Source organism: Gobio gobio (assembly GCF_949357685.1).
Source record: "Gobio gobio genome assembly, chromosome: 23".
In the NCBI taxonomy this organism is placed as follows: Eukaryota; Metazoa; Chordata; class Actinopteri; order Cypriniformes; family Gobionidae; genus Gobio; species Gobio gobio.
The window spans coordinates 44615522-44633021 of record NC_137119.1 but is presented as its reverse complement, the minus strand read 5'-3'; the positions used below and the strand labels follow the sequence as shown (position 1 = coordinate 44633021).

The 17500-nt window shown below is 45.1% G+C and overlaps 1 protein-coding gene across 1 annotated transcript in view; it reads left to right on the top strand.

The window, feature by feature from the left end:
* The window catches only part of lama1 (laminin, alpha 1), a gene marked incomplete at its 5' end in the record, with an annotated part of 64061 nt that overhangs the window by 33979 nt on the left and 12582 nt on the right, over window positions 1-17500 (top strand). The window contains 14 exon segments of the mRNA XM_079806857.1: window positions 5310-5495; window positions 7198-7325; window positions 7406-7526; window positions 7719-7859; window positions 8753-8871; window positions 8952-9038; window positions 9113-9306; window positions 10130-10272; window positions 10359-10457; window positions 10550-10661; window positions 11458-11614; window positions 11696-11906; window positions 16665-16781; window positions 16869-17032. Of these exon segments, the coding sequence (XP_079662983.1) occupies window positions 5310-5495; window positions 7198-7325; window positions 7406-7526; window positions 7719-7859; window positions 8753-8871; window positions 8952-9038; window positions 9113-9306; window positions 10130-10272; window positions 10359-10457; window positions 10550-10661; window positions 11458-11614; window positions 11696-11906; window positions 16665-16781; window positions 16869-17032 (1979 nt within the window).

Genomic DNA, 17500 nt, shown 5'->3' with positions numbered 1-17500 from the left:
GTAATACCACATTAATGAGGTACAGAACCACGGTAATACCACAGTAATGAGGTACAGAACCACATAAATACCACAGTAATGAGGTACAGAACCACAGAAATAGCACAGTAATGAGGTACAGAACCACAGTAATACCACAGTAATGAGGTACAGAACCACAGTAATACCACAGTAATGAGGTACAGAACCACAGTAATACCACAGTAATGAGGTACAGAACCACAGTAATACCACAGTAATGAGATACAGAACCACAGTAATACCACAGTAATGAGATACAGAACCACAGTAATACCACAGTAATAAGGTACAGAACCACAGAAATACCACAGTAATGAGATACAGAACCACAGTAATACCACAGTAATGAGGTACATAACCACAGTAATACCACAGTAATGAGGTACATAACCACAGTAATACCACAGTAATGAGGTACAGAACCACAGTAATACCACAGTAATGAGGTACAGAACCACAGAAATACCACAGTAATGAGATACAGAACCACAGTAATACCACAGTAATGAGGTACAGAACCACAGTAATACCACAGTAATGAGGTACAGAACCACAGTAATACCACAGTAATGAGGTACAGAACCACAGAAATACCACAGTAATGAGATACAGAACCACAGTAATACCACAGTAATGAGGTACAGAACCACAGTAATACCACAGTAATGAGGTACAGAACCACAGAAATACCACAGTAATGAGGTACAGAACCACAGAAATACCACAGTAATGAGGTACAGAACCACAGAAATACCACAGTAATGAGATACAGAACCACAGTAATACCACAGTAATGAGATACAGAACCACAGTAATACCACAGTAATGAGGTACAGAACCACAGTAATACCACAGTAATGAGGTACAGAACCACAGAAATACCACAGTAATGAGATACAGAACCACAGTAATACCACAGTAATGAGATACAGAACCACAGTAATACCACAGTAATGAGGTACAGAACCACATAAATACCACAGTAATGAGGTACAGAACCACAGTAATACCACAGTAATGAGGTACAGAACCACAGTAATACCACAGTAATGAGGTACAGAACCACAGTAAAACCACAGTAATGAGGTACAGAACCACAGTAATACCACAGTAATGAGGTACAGAACCACAGTAATACCACAGTAATGAGGTACAGAACCACAGTAATACCACAGTAATGAGGTACAGAACCACAGAAATACCACAGTAATGAGATACAGAACCACAGTAATACCACAGTAATGAGGTACAGAACCACAGTAATACCACAGTAATGAGGTACAGAACCACAGTAATACCACAGTAATGAGGTACAGAACCACAGTAATACCACAGTAATGAGATACAGAACCACAGTAATACCACAGTACTGAGATACAGAACCACAGTAATACCACAGTAATGAGGTACAGAACCACAGTAATACCACAGTAATGAGGTACAGAACCACAGTAATACCACAGTAATGAGGTACAGAACCACAGTAATACCACAGTAATGAGGTACAGAACCACAGTAATACCACAGTAATGAGGTACAGAACCACAGTAATACCACAGTAATGAGATACAGAACCACAGAAATACCACAGTAATGAGATACAGAACCACAGTAATACCACAGTAATGAGGTACAGAACCACAGTAATACCACAGTAATGAGGTACAGAACCACAGTAATACCACAGTAATGAGATACAGAACCACAGTAATACCACAGTAATGAGGTACAGAACCACAGAAATACCACAGTAATGAGATACAGAACCACAGTAATACCACATTAATGAGGTACAGAACCACGGTAATACCACAGTAATGAGGTACAGAACCACAGAAATACCACAGTAATGAGGTACAGAACCACAGAAATACCACAGTAATGAGGTACAGAACCACAGTAATACCACAGTAATGAGGTACAGAACCACAGTAATACCACAGTAATGAGGTACAGAACCACAGAAATACCACAGTAATGAGATACAGAACCACAGTAATACCACAGTAATGAGGTACAGAACCACAGTAATACCACAGTAATGAGATACAGAACCACAGTAATACCACAGTAATGAGGTACAGAACCACAGAAATACCACAGTAATGAGATACAGAACCACAGTAATACCACATTAATGAGGTACAGAACCACGGTAATACCACAGTAATGAGGTACAGAACCACAGAAATACCACAGTAATGAGGTACAGAACCACAGAAATACCACAGTAATGAGGTACAGAACCACAGTAATACCACAGTAATGAGGTACAGAACCACAGTAATACCACAGTAATGAGGTACAGAACCACAGAAATACCACAGTAATGAGATACAGAACCACAGTAATACCACAGTAATGAGGTACAGAACCACAGAAATACCACAGTAATGAGATACAGAACCACAGTAATACCACAGTAATGAGGTACAGAACCACAGAAATACCACAGTAATGAGGTACAGAACCACAGTAATACCACAGTAATGAGGTACAGAACCGCAGTAATACCACAGTAATGAGGTACAGAACCACAGTAATACCACAGTAATGAGGTACAGAACCACAGAAATACCACAGTAATGAGATACAGAACCACAGTAATACCACAGTAATGAGGTACAGAACCACAGTAATACCACAGTAATGAGGTACAGAACCACAGTAATACCACAGTAATGAGGTACAGAACCACAGTAATACCACAGTAATGAGGTACAGAACCACAGTAATACCACAGTAATGAGATACAGAACCACAGTAATACCACAGTAATGAGGTACAGAACCACAGTAATACCACAGTAATGAGATACAGAACCACAGTAATACCACAGTAATGAGATACAGAACCACAGTAATACCACAGTAATGAGGTACAGAACCACAGAAATACCACAGTAATGAGATAAAGAACCACAGTAATACCACAGTAATGAGGTACAGAACCACAGTAATACCACAGTAATGAGGTACAGAACCACAGTAATACCACAGTAATGAGGTACAGAACCACAGTAATACCACAGTAATGAGGTACAGAACCACAGTAATACCACAGTAATGAGGTACAGAACCACAGAAATACCACAGTAATGAGATACAGAACCACAGTAATACCACAGTAATGAGGTACAGAACCACAGAAATACCACAGTAATGAGATACAGAACCACAGTAATACCACAGTAATGAGGTACAGAACCACAGTAATACCACAGTAATGAGATACAGAACCACAGTAATACCACAGTAATGAGGTACAGAACCACAGAAATACCACAGTAATGAGGTACAGAACCGCAGAAATACCACAGTAATGAGGTACAGAACCGCAGAAATACCACAGTAATGAGATACAGAACCACAGAAATACCACAGTAATGAGATACAGAACCACGGTAATACCACAGTAATGAGGTACAGAACCACAGTAATACCACAGTAATGAGGTACATAACCACAGTAATACCACAGTAATGAGGTACAGAACCACAGTAATACCACAGTAATGAGGTACAGAACCACAGTAATACCACAGTAATGAGATACAGAACCACAGTAATACCACAGTAATGAGGTACATAACCACAGTAATACCACAGTAATGAGGTACAGAACCACAGACATACCACAGTAATGAGATACAGAACCACAGTAATACCACAGTAATGAGGTACAGAACCACAGAAATACCACAGTAATGAGATACAGAACCACAGTAATACCACAGTAATGAGATACAGAACCACAGTAATACCACAGTAATGAGATACAGAACCACAGTAATACCACAGTAATGAGGTACAGAACCACAGAAATACCACAGTAATGAGATACAGAACCACAGTAATACCACAGTAATGAGGTACAGAACCACAGTAATACCACAGTAATGAGATACAGAACCACAGTAATACCACAGTAATGAGATACAGAACCACAGTAATACCACAGTAATGAGGTACAGAACCACAGTAATACCACAGTAATGAGATACAGAACCACAGTAATACCACAGTAATGAGATACAGAACCACAGTAATACCACAGTAATGAGATACAGAACCACAGTAATACCACAGTAATGAGATACAGAACCACAGTAATACCACAGTAATGAGGTACAGAACCACAGAAATACCACAGTAATGAGATACAGAACCACAGTAATACCACAGTAATGAGGTACAGAACCACAGTAATACCACAGTAATGAGGTACAGAACCACAGAAATACCACAGTAATGAGATACAGAACCACAGTAATACCACAGTAATGAGGTACAGAACCACAGTAATACCACAGTAATGAGGTACAGAACCACAGTAATACCACAGTAATGAGATACAGAACCACAGTAATACCACAGTAATGAGGTACAGAACCACAGAAATACCACAGTAATGAGATACAGAACCACAGTAATACCACAGTAATGAGGTACAGAACCACAGTAATACCACAGTAATGAGGTACAGAACCACAGTAATACCACAGTAATGAGGTACAGAACCACAGTAATACCACAGTAATGAGGTACAGAACCACAGAAATACCACAGTAATGAGATACAGAACCACAGTAATACCACAGTAATGAGGTACAGAACCACAGTAATACCACAGTAATGAGGTACAGAACCACAGTAATACCACAGTAATGAGATACAGAACCACAGTAATACCACAGTAATGAGGTACAGAACCACAGAAATACCACAGTAATGAGATACAGAACCACAGTAATACCACAGTAATGAGATACAGAACCACAGTAATACCACAGTAATGAGGTACAGAACCACAGTAATACCACAGTAATGAGGTACAGAACCACAGTAATACCACAGTAATGAGGTACAGAACCACAGTAATACCACAGTAATGAGATACAGAACCACAGTAATACCACAGTAATGAGATACAGAACCACAGTAATACCACAGTAATGAGATACAGAACCACAGTAATACCACAGTAATGAGGTACAGAACCACAGAAATACCACAGTAATGAGGTACAGAACCACAGTACTACCACAGTAATGAGATACAGAACCACAGTAATACCACAGTAATGAGGTACAGAACCACAGTAATACCACAGTAATGAGGTACAGAACCACAGAAATACCACAGTAATGAGATACAGAACCACAGTAATACCACAGTAATGAGATACAGAACCACAGTAATGAGGTACAACATATGCTTTATAATAATGCTTTAGTAACTGTGGAGTGAAGTAGCGAATGCTGTTGTGCTGATGGTGTGTGTGTTGTAGCTGCTGTCGTACGGAGGAAGGCTCTCCTACACGCTGGCCTTCTTCGCCCTTGATGGCGTCGGGCTGGCCAATCACGAGCCGCAGGTTCTGATGAGGGGCGGACACCTGCGCAGGCTGGTCATCTACACGGACGCTCCCGCGCCGGAAAACGGCGTCCGCTCGGCACAGGAAGTCCCTCTGACCGAGGTGAGTCTGCTCTCTCCGGCTCTGGCCGTGTGTGTGTGTTTGTGTGTGTGTCCTGAGCAGTGTTGGGGGTAACGCATTACAAGTAACTTGAGTTACGTAATAATATTACTTTTTCCAAGTAACTAGTAAAGTAACGCATTACTTTTCAAATTTACAACAAAATATCTGCGTTACTTTTTCACATTAATGTGACTGACAGCTCTCCGGTCCTCATGTTGAGAGTTAGTGCAGAGGTGTGTGTGTGTGTGTGTGTGTGTGTGTGTGTGTGTGTGTGTGTGTGTGTGTGTGTTTGTGTGTGTGTGAACATGATGGTTATTGTAGTTCTAGACTAAATGTGAGCAGTTATTCATCTCACTTGCACAATAAAGATTCTGTCCTCCTCAAAATGAATAAAATCAGTCAAATGCAAAATCAGAATACTATGCAAACCTCCAATAATTAAATGTTAAATAAAACAACTATTTTTATGTATAATCTACCTTTATATTTAATTTACCAATGTCTTGCTGCTGCTGATGATGAAAATGACTAGATTTTTAGTTTTTATTGGTAAAACTTTTTTCTCCTGCGTCCTCTTCTCCATTATCCAGAGCTGCGCCCTCTAGTGTTCATGAGGGAATCTGCATCTTTACCTCAGCCTGGGGCGCATTATTTACATTTTGGAATGAAGAGGTCTTTACCGTTACACAAAAATATAACTTTTTGTTATAAAAACAAAACAAAAACAAGCCCAGCTCAGGTGAGAAAAAGTAACGCAAAAGTAACGTAACGCATTACTTTTCTTCAAAAGTAACTAAGTAACTCAATTAGTTAGTTGTTAAGGGAGTAACGCAATATTGTAATGCATTACTTTTCAAAGTAACTTTCCCCAACACTGGTCCTGAAGCCCGTCTCTGGCCGTGTGTGTGTGTGTGTGTCCTGAAGCCCGTCTCTGGCCGTGTGTGTGTGTGTCCTGAAGCCCGTCTCTGGCCGTGTGTGTGTGTGTGTCCTGAAGCCCGTCTCTGGCCGTGTGTGTGTGTGTGTCCTGAAGCCCGTCTCTGGCCGTGTGTGTGTGTGTCCTGAAGCCCGTCTCTGGCCGTGTGTGTGTGTGTGTCCTGAAGCCCGTCTCTGGCCGTGTGTGTGTGTCCTGAAGCCCGTCTCTGGCCGTGTGTGTGTGTGTGTGTGTCCTGAAGCCCGTCTCTGGCCGCGTGTGTGTGTGTGTGTGTGTCCTGAAGCCCGTCTCTGGCCGTGTGTGTGTGTCCTGAAGCCCGTCTCTGGCCGTGTGTGTGTGTGTGTCCTGAAGCCCGTCTCTGGCCGTGTGTGTGTGTGTCCTGAAGCCCGTCTCTGGCCGTGTGTGTGTGTGTGTGTGTCCTGAAGCCCGTCTCTGGCCGTGTGTGTGTGTCCTGAAGCCCGTCTCTGGCCGTGTGTGTGTGTGTGTGTGTCCTGAAGCCCGTCTCTGGCCGCGTGTGTGTGTGTGTGTGTCCTGAAGCCCGTCTCTGGCCGTGTGTGTGTGTCCTGAAGCCCGTCTCTGGCCGTGTGTGTGTGTGTGTGTGTCCTGAAGCCCGTCTCTGGCCGCGTGTGTGTGTGTGTGTGTGTCCTGAAGCCCGTCTCTGGCCGTGTGTGTGTGTCCTGAAGCCCGTCTCTGGCCGTGTGTGTGTGTGTGTGTGTGTGTGTGTGTGTGTCCTGAAGCCCATCTCTGACCGCTCCTCCTGTCTGTGTGCAGCACAAGTGGAAGTATTTCAACTCCGTGTCGGATGAAGCAGTGAGCCACGCAGACTTCCTGTCAGTGCTGAGTAACCTGGAGTACGTCCTCATCAAGGCGTCCTACGGGTCAGGGCTGCAGCAGAGCCGGTCAGTCACATGTTCCTCCAGGATAACATCCTGACCAATCCCTGTAAGACACGCCTGAACCTGTTTCTGTCTCTCTCCAGCATCTCTAATATCTCCATGGAGACGGCGCTGGAGGCGGAGGAGGTTCCCGAGGGCGGAGAAGAGGCGCGGCTGGTGGAGACGTGTGAGTGTCCGCTGGGATACGCCGGACTCTCCTGTCAGGTCAGAGACTTGACTTTACATGACATCATTTTGTATTATTTGTATGCTGTTTAAATTTTATATATTGTATAGTAAAATATAAATATATAGAATTAATCATTTATAATATAATATAATACAACAATAAAAATGTTTGATTGAGATACTATCACATCCTTTCCTGATGTTTTTACCCATCATGCTCTGCTGCAGGAGTGTGCTCCGGGTCATTACCGTCAGGCCGTGTCTGAGCTCAACATGAAGGGCCGAAACCGGCCGATCATTCGGCCCTGCGTCCCGTGCCGGTGCAACAACCACAGTCTGTCATGTGACCTGGAGACGGGCCAATGTCTGGTGAGGAAATCCAGGCCGATAAACCTGCTTTATACCTGCTTTAAACCTGCTTTAAACCTGCTTTAACCCTGCTTTAACCCTGCTTTAAACCTGCTTTAACCCTGCTTTAAACCTGCTTTAAACCTGCTTTAAACCTGCTTTAAACCTGCTTTAACCCTGCTTTAACCCTGCTTTAACCCGGCTTTAAACCTGCTTTAACCCTGCTTTAAACCTGTTTTAAACCTGCTTTAAACCTGCTTTAACCCTGCTTTTAACCTTCTTTAACCCTGCCTTAAACCTGCTTTAACCCTGCTTTAAACCTGTTTTAAACCTGCTTTAACCCTGCTTTAACCCTGCTTTAAACCTGCTTTAACCCTGCTTTAAACCTGCTTTAAACCTGCTTTAACCCTGCTTTAAACCTGCTTTAAACCTGCTTTAAACCTGCTTTAACCCTGCTTTAACCCTGCTTTAAACCTGCTTTTAACCTTCTTTAAACTTGCTTTAACCCTGCTTTAACCCTGCTTTAAACCTTCTTTAACCCTGCCTTAAACCTGCTTTAACCCTGCTTTAAACCTGCTTTAACCCTGCTTTAAACCTGCTTTAACCCTGCTTTAAACCTGCTTTAACCCTGCTTTAAACCTGCTTTAACCCTGCTTTAAACCTGCTTTAACCCTGCTTTAAACCTGCTTTAACCCTGCTTTAAACCTGCTTTAACCCTTCTTTAACCCTTCTTTAACCCTGCTTTAAACCTGCTTTAAACCTGCTTTAAACCTGCTTTAACCCTGCTTTAAACCTGCTTTAACCCTTCTTTAACCCTTCTTTAACCCTGCTTTAACCCTGCTTTAAACCTGCTTTAAACCTGCTTTAAACCTGATAATAAAGAGAAAATGATGCTTAAACTATGGTGTGTTCAGGGATGTCAGCACAACACCGCAGGAGAGCACTGCCACGTGTGCGCCGCAGGGCATTATGGGAAGGTGCAGGGCTCCGTCAGTGACTGCTCGCTGTGTGCCTGTCCGCTGCGGGGTCAGAGGTGAGATCACATGACTGTGTGTATGTAAATAAGCATATAAATAGTGTTATGTAATGAAAGTATATTTTGCGTGTGTGTAGCTTCAGCGCGACGTGTGTGCTAGAGGGCGCTGGAGACTTCCGCTGTGACCGCTGTGAGGAGGGGTATGAGGGCCGCTACTGTGAGAGGTGAGGTCATGTGACATCACGGCACACACGCAAACACACACTCGTGTGCTAACGCTCTCTCCCGCGTCTCTCAGGTGTTCGGTCGGTTACTATGGTAACCCGTCGGAGCCGGGCGGGCGGTGCCAGACGTGCCAGTGCAGTGAGGCGGGGTCAGCGCACGCCATCTGTGACGGACAGACGGGCCGCTGCGAGTGCAAGGCCGGGGTCAGAGGTCACCTGTGTGACCAGTGCCAGGAGAGACATGTGCTGGTCAGCGAACAGTGTGTGTGTAAGTCAGCCTTATTTCTACAGATGTTTCAAAGATGCTTCGCGTGATAAACCAGAAAATAACAGTGTCGATGTTACAGAATCCATCAACTATTAAACAAATTCAATTTCAGTTGATAGTGTTGTTTTCAGCTCAATTCAGTTCAGTGTTGATTCAGTTCAGTGTTGATTCAGTTCAGTGTAGATTCAGTTCAGTGTTGATTTGGTCCAGTGTTGATTCTGTTTACAGTAGTGTTGATTCAGTTCAGTGTTGATTCAGTTCAGTGTTGATTCAGTTCAGTGTTGAGTGTTGATTCAGTTCAGTGTTGATTCAGTTCAGTGTTGATTCAGTTCAGTGTTGATTCTGTTTAGTGTTGATTCAGTTCAGTGTTGATTCAGTTCAGTGTTGATTCAGTTCAGTGTTGATTCTGTTCAGTGCTGATTCTGTTCAGTGCTGATTCTGTTTAGTGTTGATTCGGCCCAGTGTTGATTCGGCCCAGTGTTGATTCGGCTCAGTGTTGATTCGGCTCAGTGTTGATTCGGCTCAGTGTTGATTCTGTCCAGTGTTGATTTGGCTCAGTGTTGATTTGGCTCAGTGTTGATTCTGTCAGTGTTGATTTGGCTCAGTGTTGATTCGGCTCAGTGTTGATTCGGCTCAGTGTTGATTCGGCTCAGTGTTGATTCTGTCCAGTGTTGATTCGGCTCAGTGTTGATTCGGCTCAGTGTTGATTTGGCTCAGTGTTGATTCTGTCCAGTGTTGATTCGGCTCAGTGTTGATTTGGCTCAGTGTTGATTCTGTCCAGTGTTGATTCGGCTCAGTGTTGATTCGGCTCATGTTTCTGCAGCGTGTGACGACGGCTGCACTGGAGTGCTGTTGGACGATCTGGACGCTTTAGACGGCTCGGCCGCGTCTCTGAACCTGTCCGGTGTGGTTGTCGCCCCCTACAGCCAGCTGATGACCCTGGAGAACCAGACCCGAGAGGTCAAGGTCAGTCACGTGACCTAGTCTGCATGCATAAAGCGTCAGTCATGTAACATTAGTATGCATCATGCATGTGTAAACATCCTTTCCAGAGTTTGATGTCGTGGGAGCAGAGTCCAGATCATCAGCTGACCGCAGGAGAGCAACGCTTGAGCAACCTGAGCGAGCACATCACTGACCTGCAGCAGCAGGTACCGCTCGCATCCCTCCTCATGGTAACCATGGCGACGGGCGACTGATGCTGATGCTCAGTGTGTGTGTGTGTGTGTGTGTGTGTGTGCAGGTGCAGAGTGTGTTCGATGGCAGTGAAGATGTGCTGCTGACCTCTGAGGACAGACTCACACAGGGCAAACGGCTGCTGGAGCTCATCAATAACACTCATTCTGCCATCTACGGTAACACAGTGATGTATAACACAGTTATTAAAGGGATAGTTCACCCAAAAATGAAAATTAGCCCATAATTTACTCGCCCTCAAGTCATTCTAGGTGTGTATGACATTGTTCTTTCAGACGAATAAAGAGTTATATTACAAAAGTCCAGGCTAATCCAAGCATTAGAATTGGATTCATAGTTGCTCTGTTTTTGAAGTCCATAAAAAGTGCATCTGTCCGTCATATAACTGCTCCAGCGGCTCTGGGGTGTTAATAAAGGCCTTCTGAAGCGAATCGACGCGTTTGTGTAAGAAAAATATCCATATTTATAACTTTATCAAGTAAACTTTCGGCCGACCGCCTTCCCTGTTCAATTTATGGAAAAAGTGTTGAAAGTTCCCCTGCGGATGGAAAGACTAACGCTCAGGTCCGCTCGTCATGACGTGGAAGGCGGTCGGCCGAAAGTTTACTTGATAAAGTTTTAAATATGGATATTTTTCAAACGCGTCGATTCGCTTCAGAAGGCCTTTATTAACACCCCAGAGCCGTGTGGAGCAGTTATATGACGGACAGATGCACTTTTTATGGACTTCAGAAACAGAGCAACTATGAATCCAATTCTAATGCTTGGATTAGCCTGGACTTGTGTAATATAACTCAGATTTTATCCGTCTGAAAGAAGAATGTCACACACACCTCAGATGACTTGAGGGAGAGGAAATCATGGGCTAATCTTCATTTTTGGGTGAACTATCCCTTTAAGAACCTGATTTGATTGGCTGCTGAGCTCATCTCTGCTGGTTTGTGATTGGTTCAGGCCTGATGGAGCAGGTGCGCTCTGTGAATGTGACGACGGACGGCGGTCTGGATGAAGTGAACCGCTCGTTCCTGCTGGAGGAGGCGAGTGCGGCGCTGGAGAAGATCCGGAGCATTGATCTGACACACTGCAGCTCGACTGCTCAGAGCGCGCTCAGGCACGGAACACCTGCGTCCATCACTCACCTGTGCAAACACATGCTCGGTTTCTAATGGAGTGTGTGTGTGTGTGTGTTCAGTTCTGCAGTGTCTGTGCTGCGGAGGGTTCAGGACGAGATGTCGCAGCCGCTTGGTCACAACCAGTTCAGACTGGAGAACATCTCCTCAACACTCGGCAGACACGAGCAGCGGCTCCTGAGCGTCCAGGACGGCCTGACCACGGCCCAGAGACACAACAACCACAGCCGGCGTCTGCTCCGGGACATCCAGATCCACCAGCAGCAGCTCACAGTGAGTCTTCAGCAGAGACGACACTAATGCTGCGTTCACACCAGATGCGAATAGAGCATCTGGCGCGAGTGATTTCAATGTTAAGTCAATGGAAAGGCGCGTTTCGCGCAGTGCGAAGGACGTGATTCCGCCTCATTCGGGTGTCCAGTTCAAACGAATGACGTGAATTGAGCGTCTTGCGCGATACGCGTTATGCTGCGTTCACACCAAACACGAATAGAGCATCAAAATTGCGTATACCGCGTCTAGTTTGACGTGTGAACATTTTGAATCCATTCGCGCGCCCGCGGCGAATTGGACGCGCGTAGAAATGTGAGTGTTTAAAGCGAAATAGACGCGCGTTCAAGGTGCTCCAGGAAAATTTTGTCATAAAACACCACTCTGCCTCTTTTCATTTTCATTAAAAATATATATTAAACATTAATAGCCACACAAATGTGGTCCAGGCAACGCCTACATTATCTTCACTGCATGTGTATTTAAATATCCTTAAAAAGTAAAGTTATGAAACTTCTCTTTGCCCTCAGTCAAAATGATTTGGCAGACAACAAATGATGATTCATGAGCGCAAAGATCAGCCGCAAGATCTACACAAGACGAATTGTATCTGATGTTTAACCACAGAAGGACTGGCCGAGGAAAGGCTGCTCTCGCCGGGGTTATGAGTGCTCCAAAAACACTCTTTATAAATAAACCACAGATTTGAGCTTTAAACAACTACATTCTTACCTGCAAAAGTCGTAAAACTTTTTGGTCCTGATTGGTTAACGCGCCTCGAATCGACGCCAAAGTTCCAATTTTTCAACTCGGGCGTCAGATGCGAATTCGCTTCAAACGCTTGAATGCACAAAAGCACCATTCGCGTGTAATGCTGCGTTCACACCAAACGCGAATAGATCGTCTGACGCAAGTGATTTCAATGTTAAGTCAATGGAAAGGTGCGTTGATGTGTGTCTGGTGGTCCCGTGGCGTGGAAGGCGTGTTTCGCGCGGCGCGAAGGACGCGAATCCGCCTCATTTGCGTGTCCCCCCCCCGATCTGAACCCGAGCAGTGTTCTGTTATTGGATTTCTGGGCTAGCCACGGTTTCTCCATAACGAACACCATGTTCAAGCATAAGGGTGTCCATCAGTGCACGTGGCACCAGGACACCCTAGGCTGGAGGTCGATGATCGACGTTGTGGTCGTGTCATAAGAACTTCGGCCGTATGTCTTGGACACTCGGCTGAAGAGAGGGGCAGAGCTGTCAACTGATCACCACCTGGTGGTGGGTTGGATACGATGGCGGGGGAGGAAGCTGGACAGACTCGGCAGACCCAAACGCACTGTGAGGGTCTGTTGGGAACGTTTGGCCGAGCCCCCTGTCAGAGAGATCTTCAACTCCCACCTCCGGCAGAGCTTCGACCGGATCCCGAGGGAGTCTGGAGATATTGAGTCCGAGTGGACCATGTTCTCCACCTCCATTGTCGCTGCGGCCGCTCGGAGCTGTGTCCGTAAGGTCTCCGGTGCCTGTCGAGGCGGCAATCCCCAAACCCGGTGGTGGAAGTAAGGGATGCCGTCAAGCTGAAGAAGGAGTTCTATCGGGCCTGGCTGGCTTGTGGGACTCCGGAGGCAGCTGACAGGTACCGGCAGGCCAAGCGGACTGCAGCCCGGGTAGTCAGGGAGGCAAAAAATCGGGCCTGGTAAGAGTTCGGTGAGGCCATGGGTTGGCCTCGAAGAGATTCTGGCAAACCGTTCGACACCTCAGGAGGGGGAAGCAGTGCCCTACCAACACTGTTTACAGTGGAGATGGGCACAAGTTGACCTCAACTGGGGATGTCGTCGGGCGGTGGAAGGAAAACTTTGAGGATCTCCTCAATCCCGCCATCACGCCTTCCATTGAGGAAGCAGTGGCTGAGGACTCGTAGGTGGACTCGTCCATCACCCGGGCTGAAGTCATTGAGGTGGTTAAAAAGCTCCTCTGTGACAAGGCACCGGGGTTGGATGAGATCCGCCCTGAGTACCTCAAGTCTCTGGATGTTGTGGGGCTGTCTTGGCTGACACGCCTCTGCAACATCGGGCATCTATTTCGGATGCCTCCTGGACGCCTTCCCAGGGAGGTGTTCCAGGCACGTTTCACCGGGAGGAGGCCCCAGGGAAGACCTAGGACACGCTGGAGGGATTATGTATCCCGGCTGGCCTGGGAACGCCTCGGGGTTCCCCCGGAAGAGCTGGAGGAGGAGGCTAGGGAGAGGGAAGTCTGGGCGTCTCTGCTTAGACTGTTGCCCCCACGACCCGGCCCCGGATAAGCAGAAGATATTGGATGGATATTTAAAAAAATTCGGGTCAGAAATGAACGAAGAGCCCCAGAGGGATATATACAACCCCAAATCAGAAAAAGTTGGGACAGTATGGAAAACGCAAATAAATAAAAAAAAGAAGTGATTTCTAAATTTACTTTGACTTGTATTTCATTGCAGACAATATGAACACAAAATATTTAATGTTTTGTCTGGTCAACTTCATGTCATTTGTAAATATGCATCCTTTCCTGTCATTCAGACCTGCAACACATTTCAAAAAAGTTGGGACAGTAAAGCATTTACCATTTTGTAATGTTGCCATTCCTTTTCACAACACTTAAAAGACGTTTAGGGACTGAAGACACCAAGTGATGAAGTGTTTCAGGTGTAATTTTGTCCCATTCTTCCTGCAAACAAGTCTTAAGGTGGGCAACAGTACGGGGTCTTCCACACATTCTCTATTGGAGACAGGTCGGGACTGAGGCAGGCCAGTCAAGTACCCGAACCCTCTTCCTCCGCAGCCAGGACTTTGTAATGTGTGCAGAATGTGGTTTTGCATTGTCTTGTTGAAATATGCATGGACGTCCCTGGAAAAGATGTCTTCTTGAAGGCAGCATATTATGCTCCAAAATCTCTATGTATTTTTCAGCATTAATGGTGCCTTCACAGAAGTGCAAGTTACCTTTGCCAAGGGCACTGACACAACCCCATACCATGACAGACCCTGGCTTTTGGACTTGTTGCTGGTAACAGTCTGGATGATCCTTTTCTTCTTTGGTCCGGAGCACACGGCGTCCATTCCTCCCAAAAAATACCTCAAATACTGCTTCATCTGAGCACAGTACACGTTTCCACTGTGTGATGGTCCATCCCAGATGCCTCGAGCCCAGAGAAGTCGACGCCGCTTCTGGACACTGTTAACATAGGGCTTCCTTTTGGCACAGTACAGTTTGAACTGGCATTTGTGGATGTAACTACGTATTGTGGTACTTGACAAAGGTTTGCCAAAGTAGTCCTGAGCCCATGTGGTGATATCGCTTCTAGATGAATGACGATTCTTGATGCAGTGCCGCCTGAGGGATCGGAGATCACGGTTGTTCAGCTTAGGCTTGCGCCCTTGTCCTTTCCAGATTCCTTGAATCTTTTAATTATGTTATGCACTGTTGAATGTGAAATATCCAAATCTCTTCCTATCTTTCTTTGAGGAACATTGTTTTTAAACATTTCTACAATTTTCTCACGTATTTGTTGGCAAACTGGTGATCCTCTGCCCATCTTTGCTCCTAAAGGATTAGACCTGTCTTGGATGCTGCTTTTGTACCAAATCATAATTACAATCACCTGTTGACATCACCTGTTTCAAAGCACATCATTATTTAACCATTTTACCTCATTACTAGCCCAAAATTGCTCCTGTCCCAACTTTTTTTGAAATGTGTTGCAGGTCTGAATGACAGGAAAGGATGCATATTTACAAATGACATGAAGTTGACCAGACAAAACATGAAATATTTTGTGTTCATATTGTCTGCAATGAAATACAAGTAAAAGTAAATGTAGAAATCACTTCTTTTTTATTTATTTGCGTTTTCCATACTGTCCCAACTTTTTCTGATTTGGGGTTGTATATATATTGTATATATATATATGTGTGTGTGTGTGTGTGTGTTTCTTTGTGTGCATGCACCTGCATTTATTTAGTCTACTTCCTTTATACACAAGTTTTATTTGTTCACAAACAGGAAAAATGTCCACATTCACAATACAAAATGTTATCTTTATTGGTGTGAGTTACTAGGAGTATGCAATGGAACAGATTGTTGTCTTGTATTTAATTTATTGATTGATTCATTTATTCATTCATCTATCCGTTATGTAATTTTTGCTTCTAAAATAATGGTTGCAAAACATTTTGCGACATGAAAAGCTACGAGTAATGAACCTTTTTCTGATACAATTGTGTTGAAAGCTTCACTTCACCATCACTACCATAAACGACTTCAAAGGACAAGACTAAAAATCACCCTTTTATTTGGTCTTTTGCTCCTCTCCTCTCCAAAAACCTGGCTTGGCCATTTCCTCTACAGAAGGCCTTCCTGTTCCAAGGTGCCCTCCTGTCAAAATAAAAGTCAACCCCAGGATGTTTCTGCACCAAACATAAAAGTCCCACATGCCAAAGACATAGCACTCCAATTAGGGCCTGAAACCAGTTGAATCATACCTTTACATTTATTACAGTATTTCATTCTCCTTCACATTTATATTATAAAGTATGGGTATACCTAATATAGCAGTGTCACATGTCTATTCGCGTCTTTGCATTGTCTTAAAATGTAAATAACTCGCGCGAAACGCTTCATCGCGTCTGGTGTGAACGCACCATAATAATTCAGCTTTGATCACTGCAATAAATATCTATATTCCCATAGAGAACAGCTGTTTTACTGGAGTTATGATCTCTCTCATCTCTTTCTCCAGATCTCCAGCAACAATTTGAGCCGTCTGAACCAGGAAGTAGAAGCCCAAGTACAGGAAGCTCAAGACCTGCTGACCGATGCCCTCAATGTGGCCGGAGACATGGACAACGGCACGGCGGTGAGAGGCGTTTCTACGTCACATGACTCTGTTTAGTCGTATCCGGCGCGGTGAGTGTAACTCCAGGTGATGCGTTTGTGTTTCCAGACTCTGGAGGAGATGAGGAACCATCTGGAAGGCTGGAGTCCGAATCTCAGGAAGCATGTGGACGCTTTAGTGATGGATCTGACCAGAAGAGACGCCCTACAGATGGTGTACAGGGCCGAGGACCACGCGCAGGCGCTCAGCACACAAGCACAGGCGCTTAACAGGTGCGTCACAATCAGGCATAACATTAATAACACTGATGATCTGATATATTAGGCAGCAAGTGAACATGTTGTCCTCAGAGTTGATGTGTTAGAAGCAGGAAAAATGGGCAAGCGTAAGGATTTGAGCGAGTTTGACAAGGGCCAGATTGTGACGGCTAGACGACTGGGTCAGAGCATCTCCAAAACTGCAGCTCTTGTGGGGTGTTCCCGGTCTGCAGTGGTCAGTCTCTATCAAAAGTGCTCAGAGGAAGGACCAGTGGAGAACCGGCCACAGGGTCATGAAGGACCAGTGGAGAACCGGCCACAGGGTCATGAAGGACCAGTGGAGAACCGGCCACAGGGTCATGGAGGACCAGTGGAGAACCGGCCACAGGGTCATGGAGGACCAGTGGAGAACCGGCCACAGGGTCATGGAGGACCAGTGGAGAACCGGCCACAGGGTCATGGAGGACCAGTGGAGAACCGGCC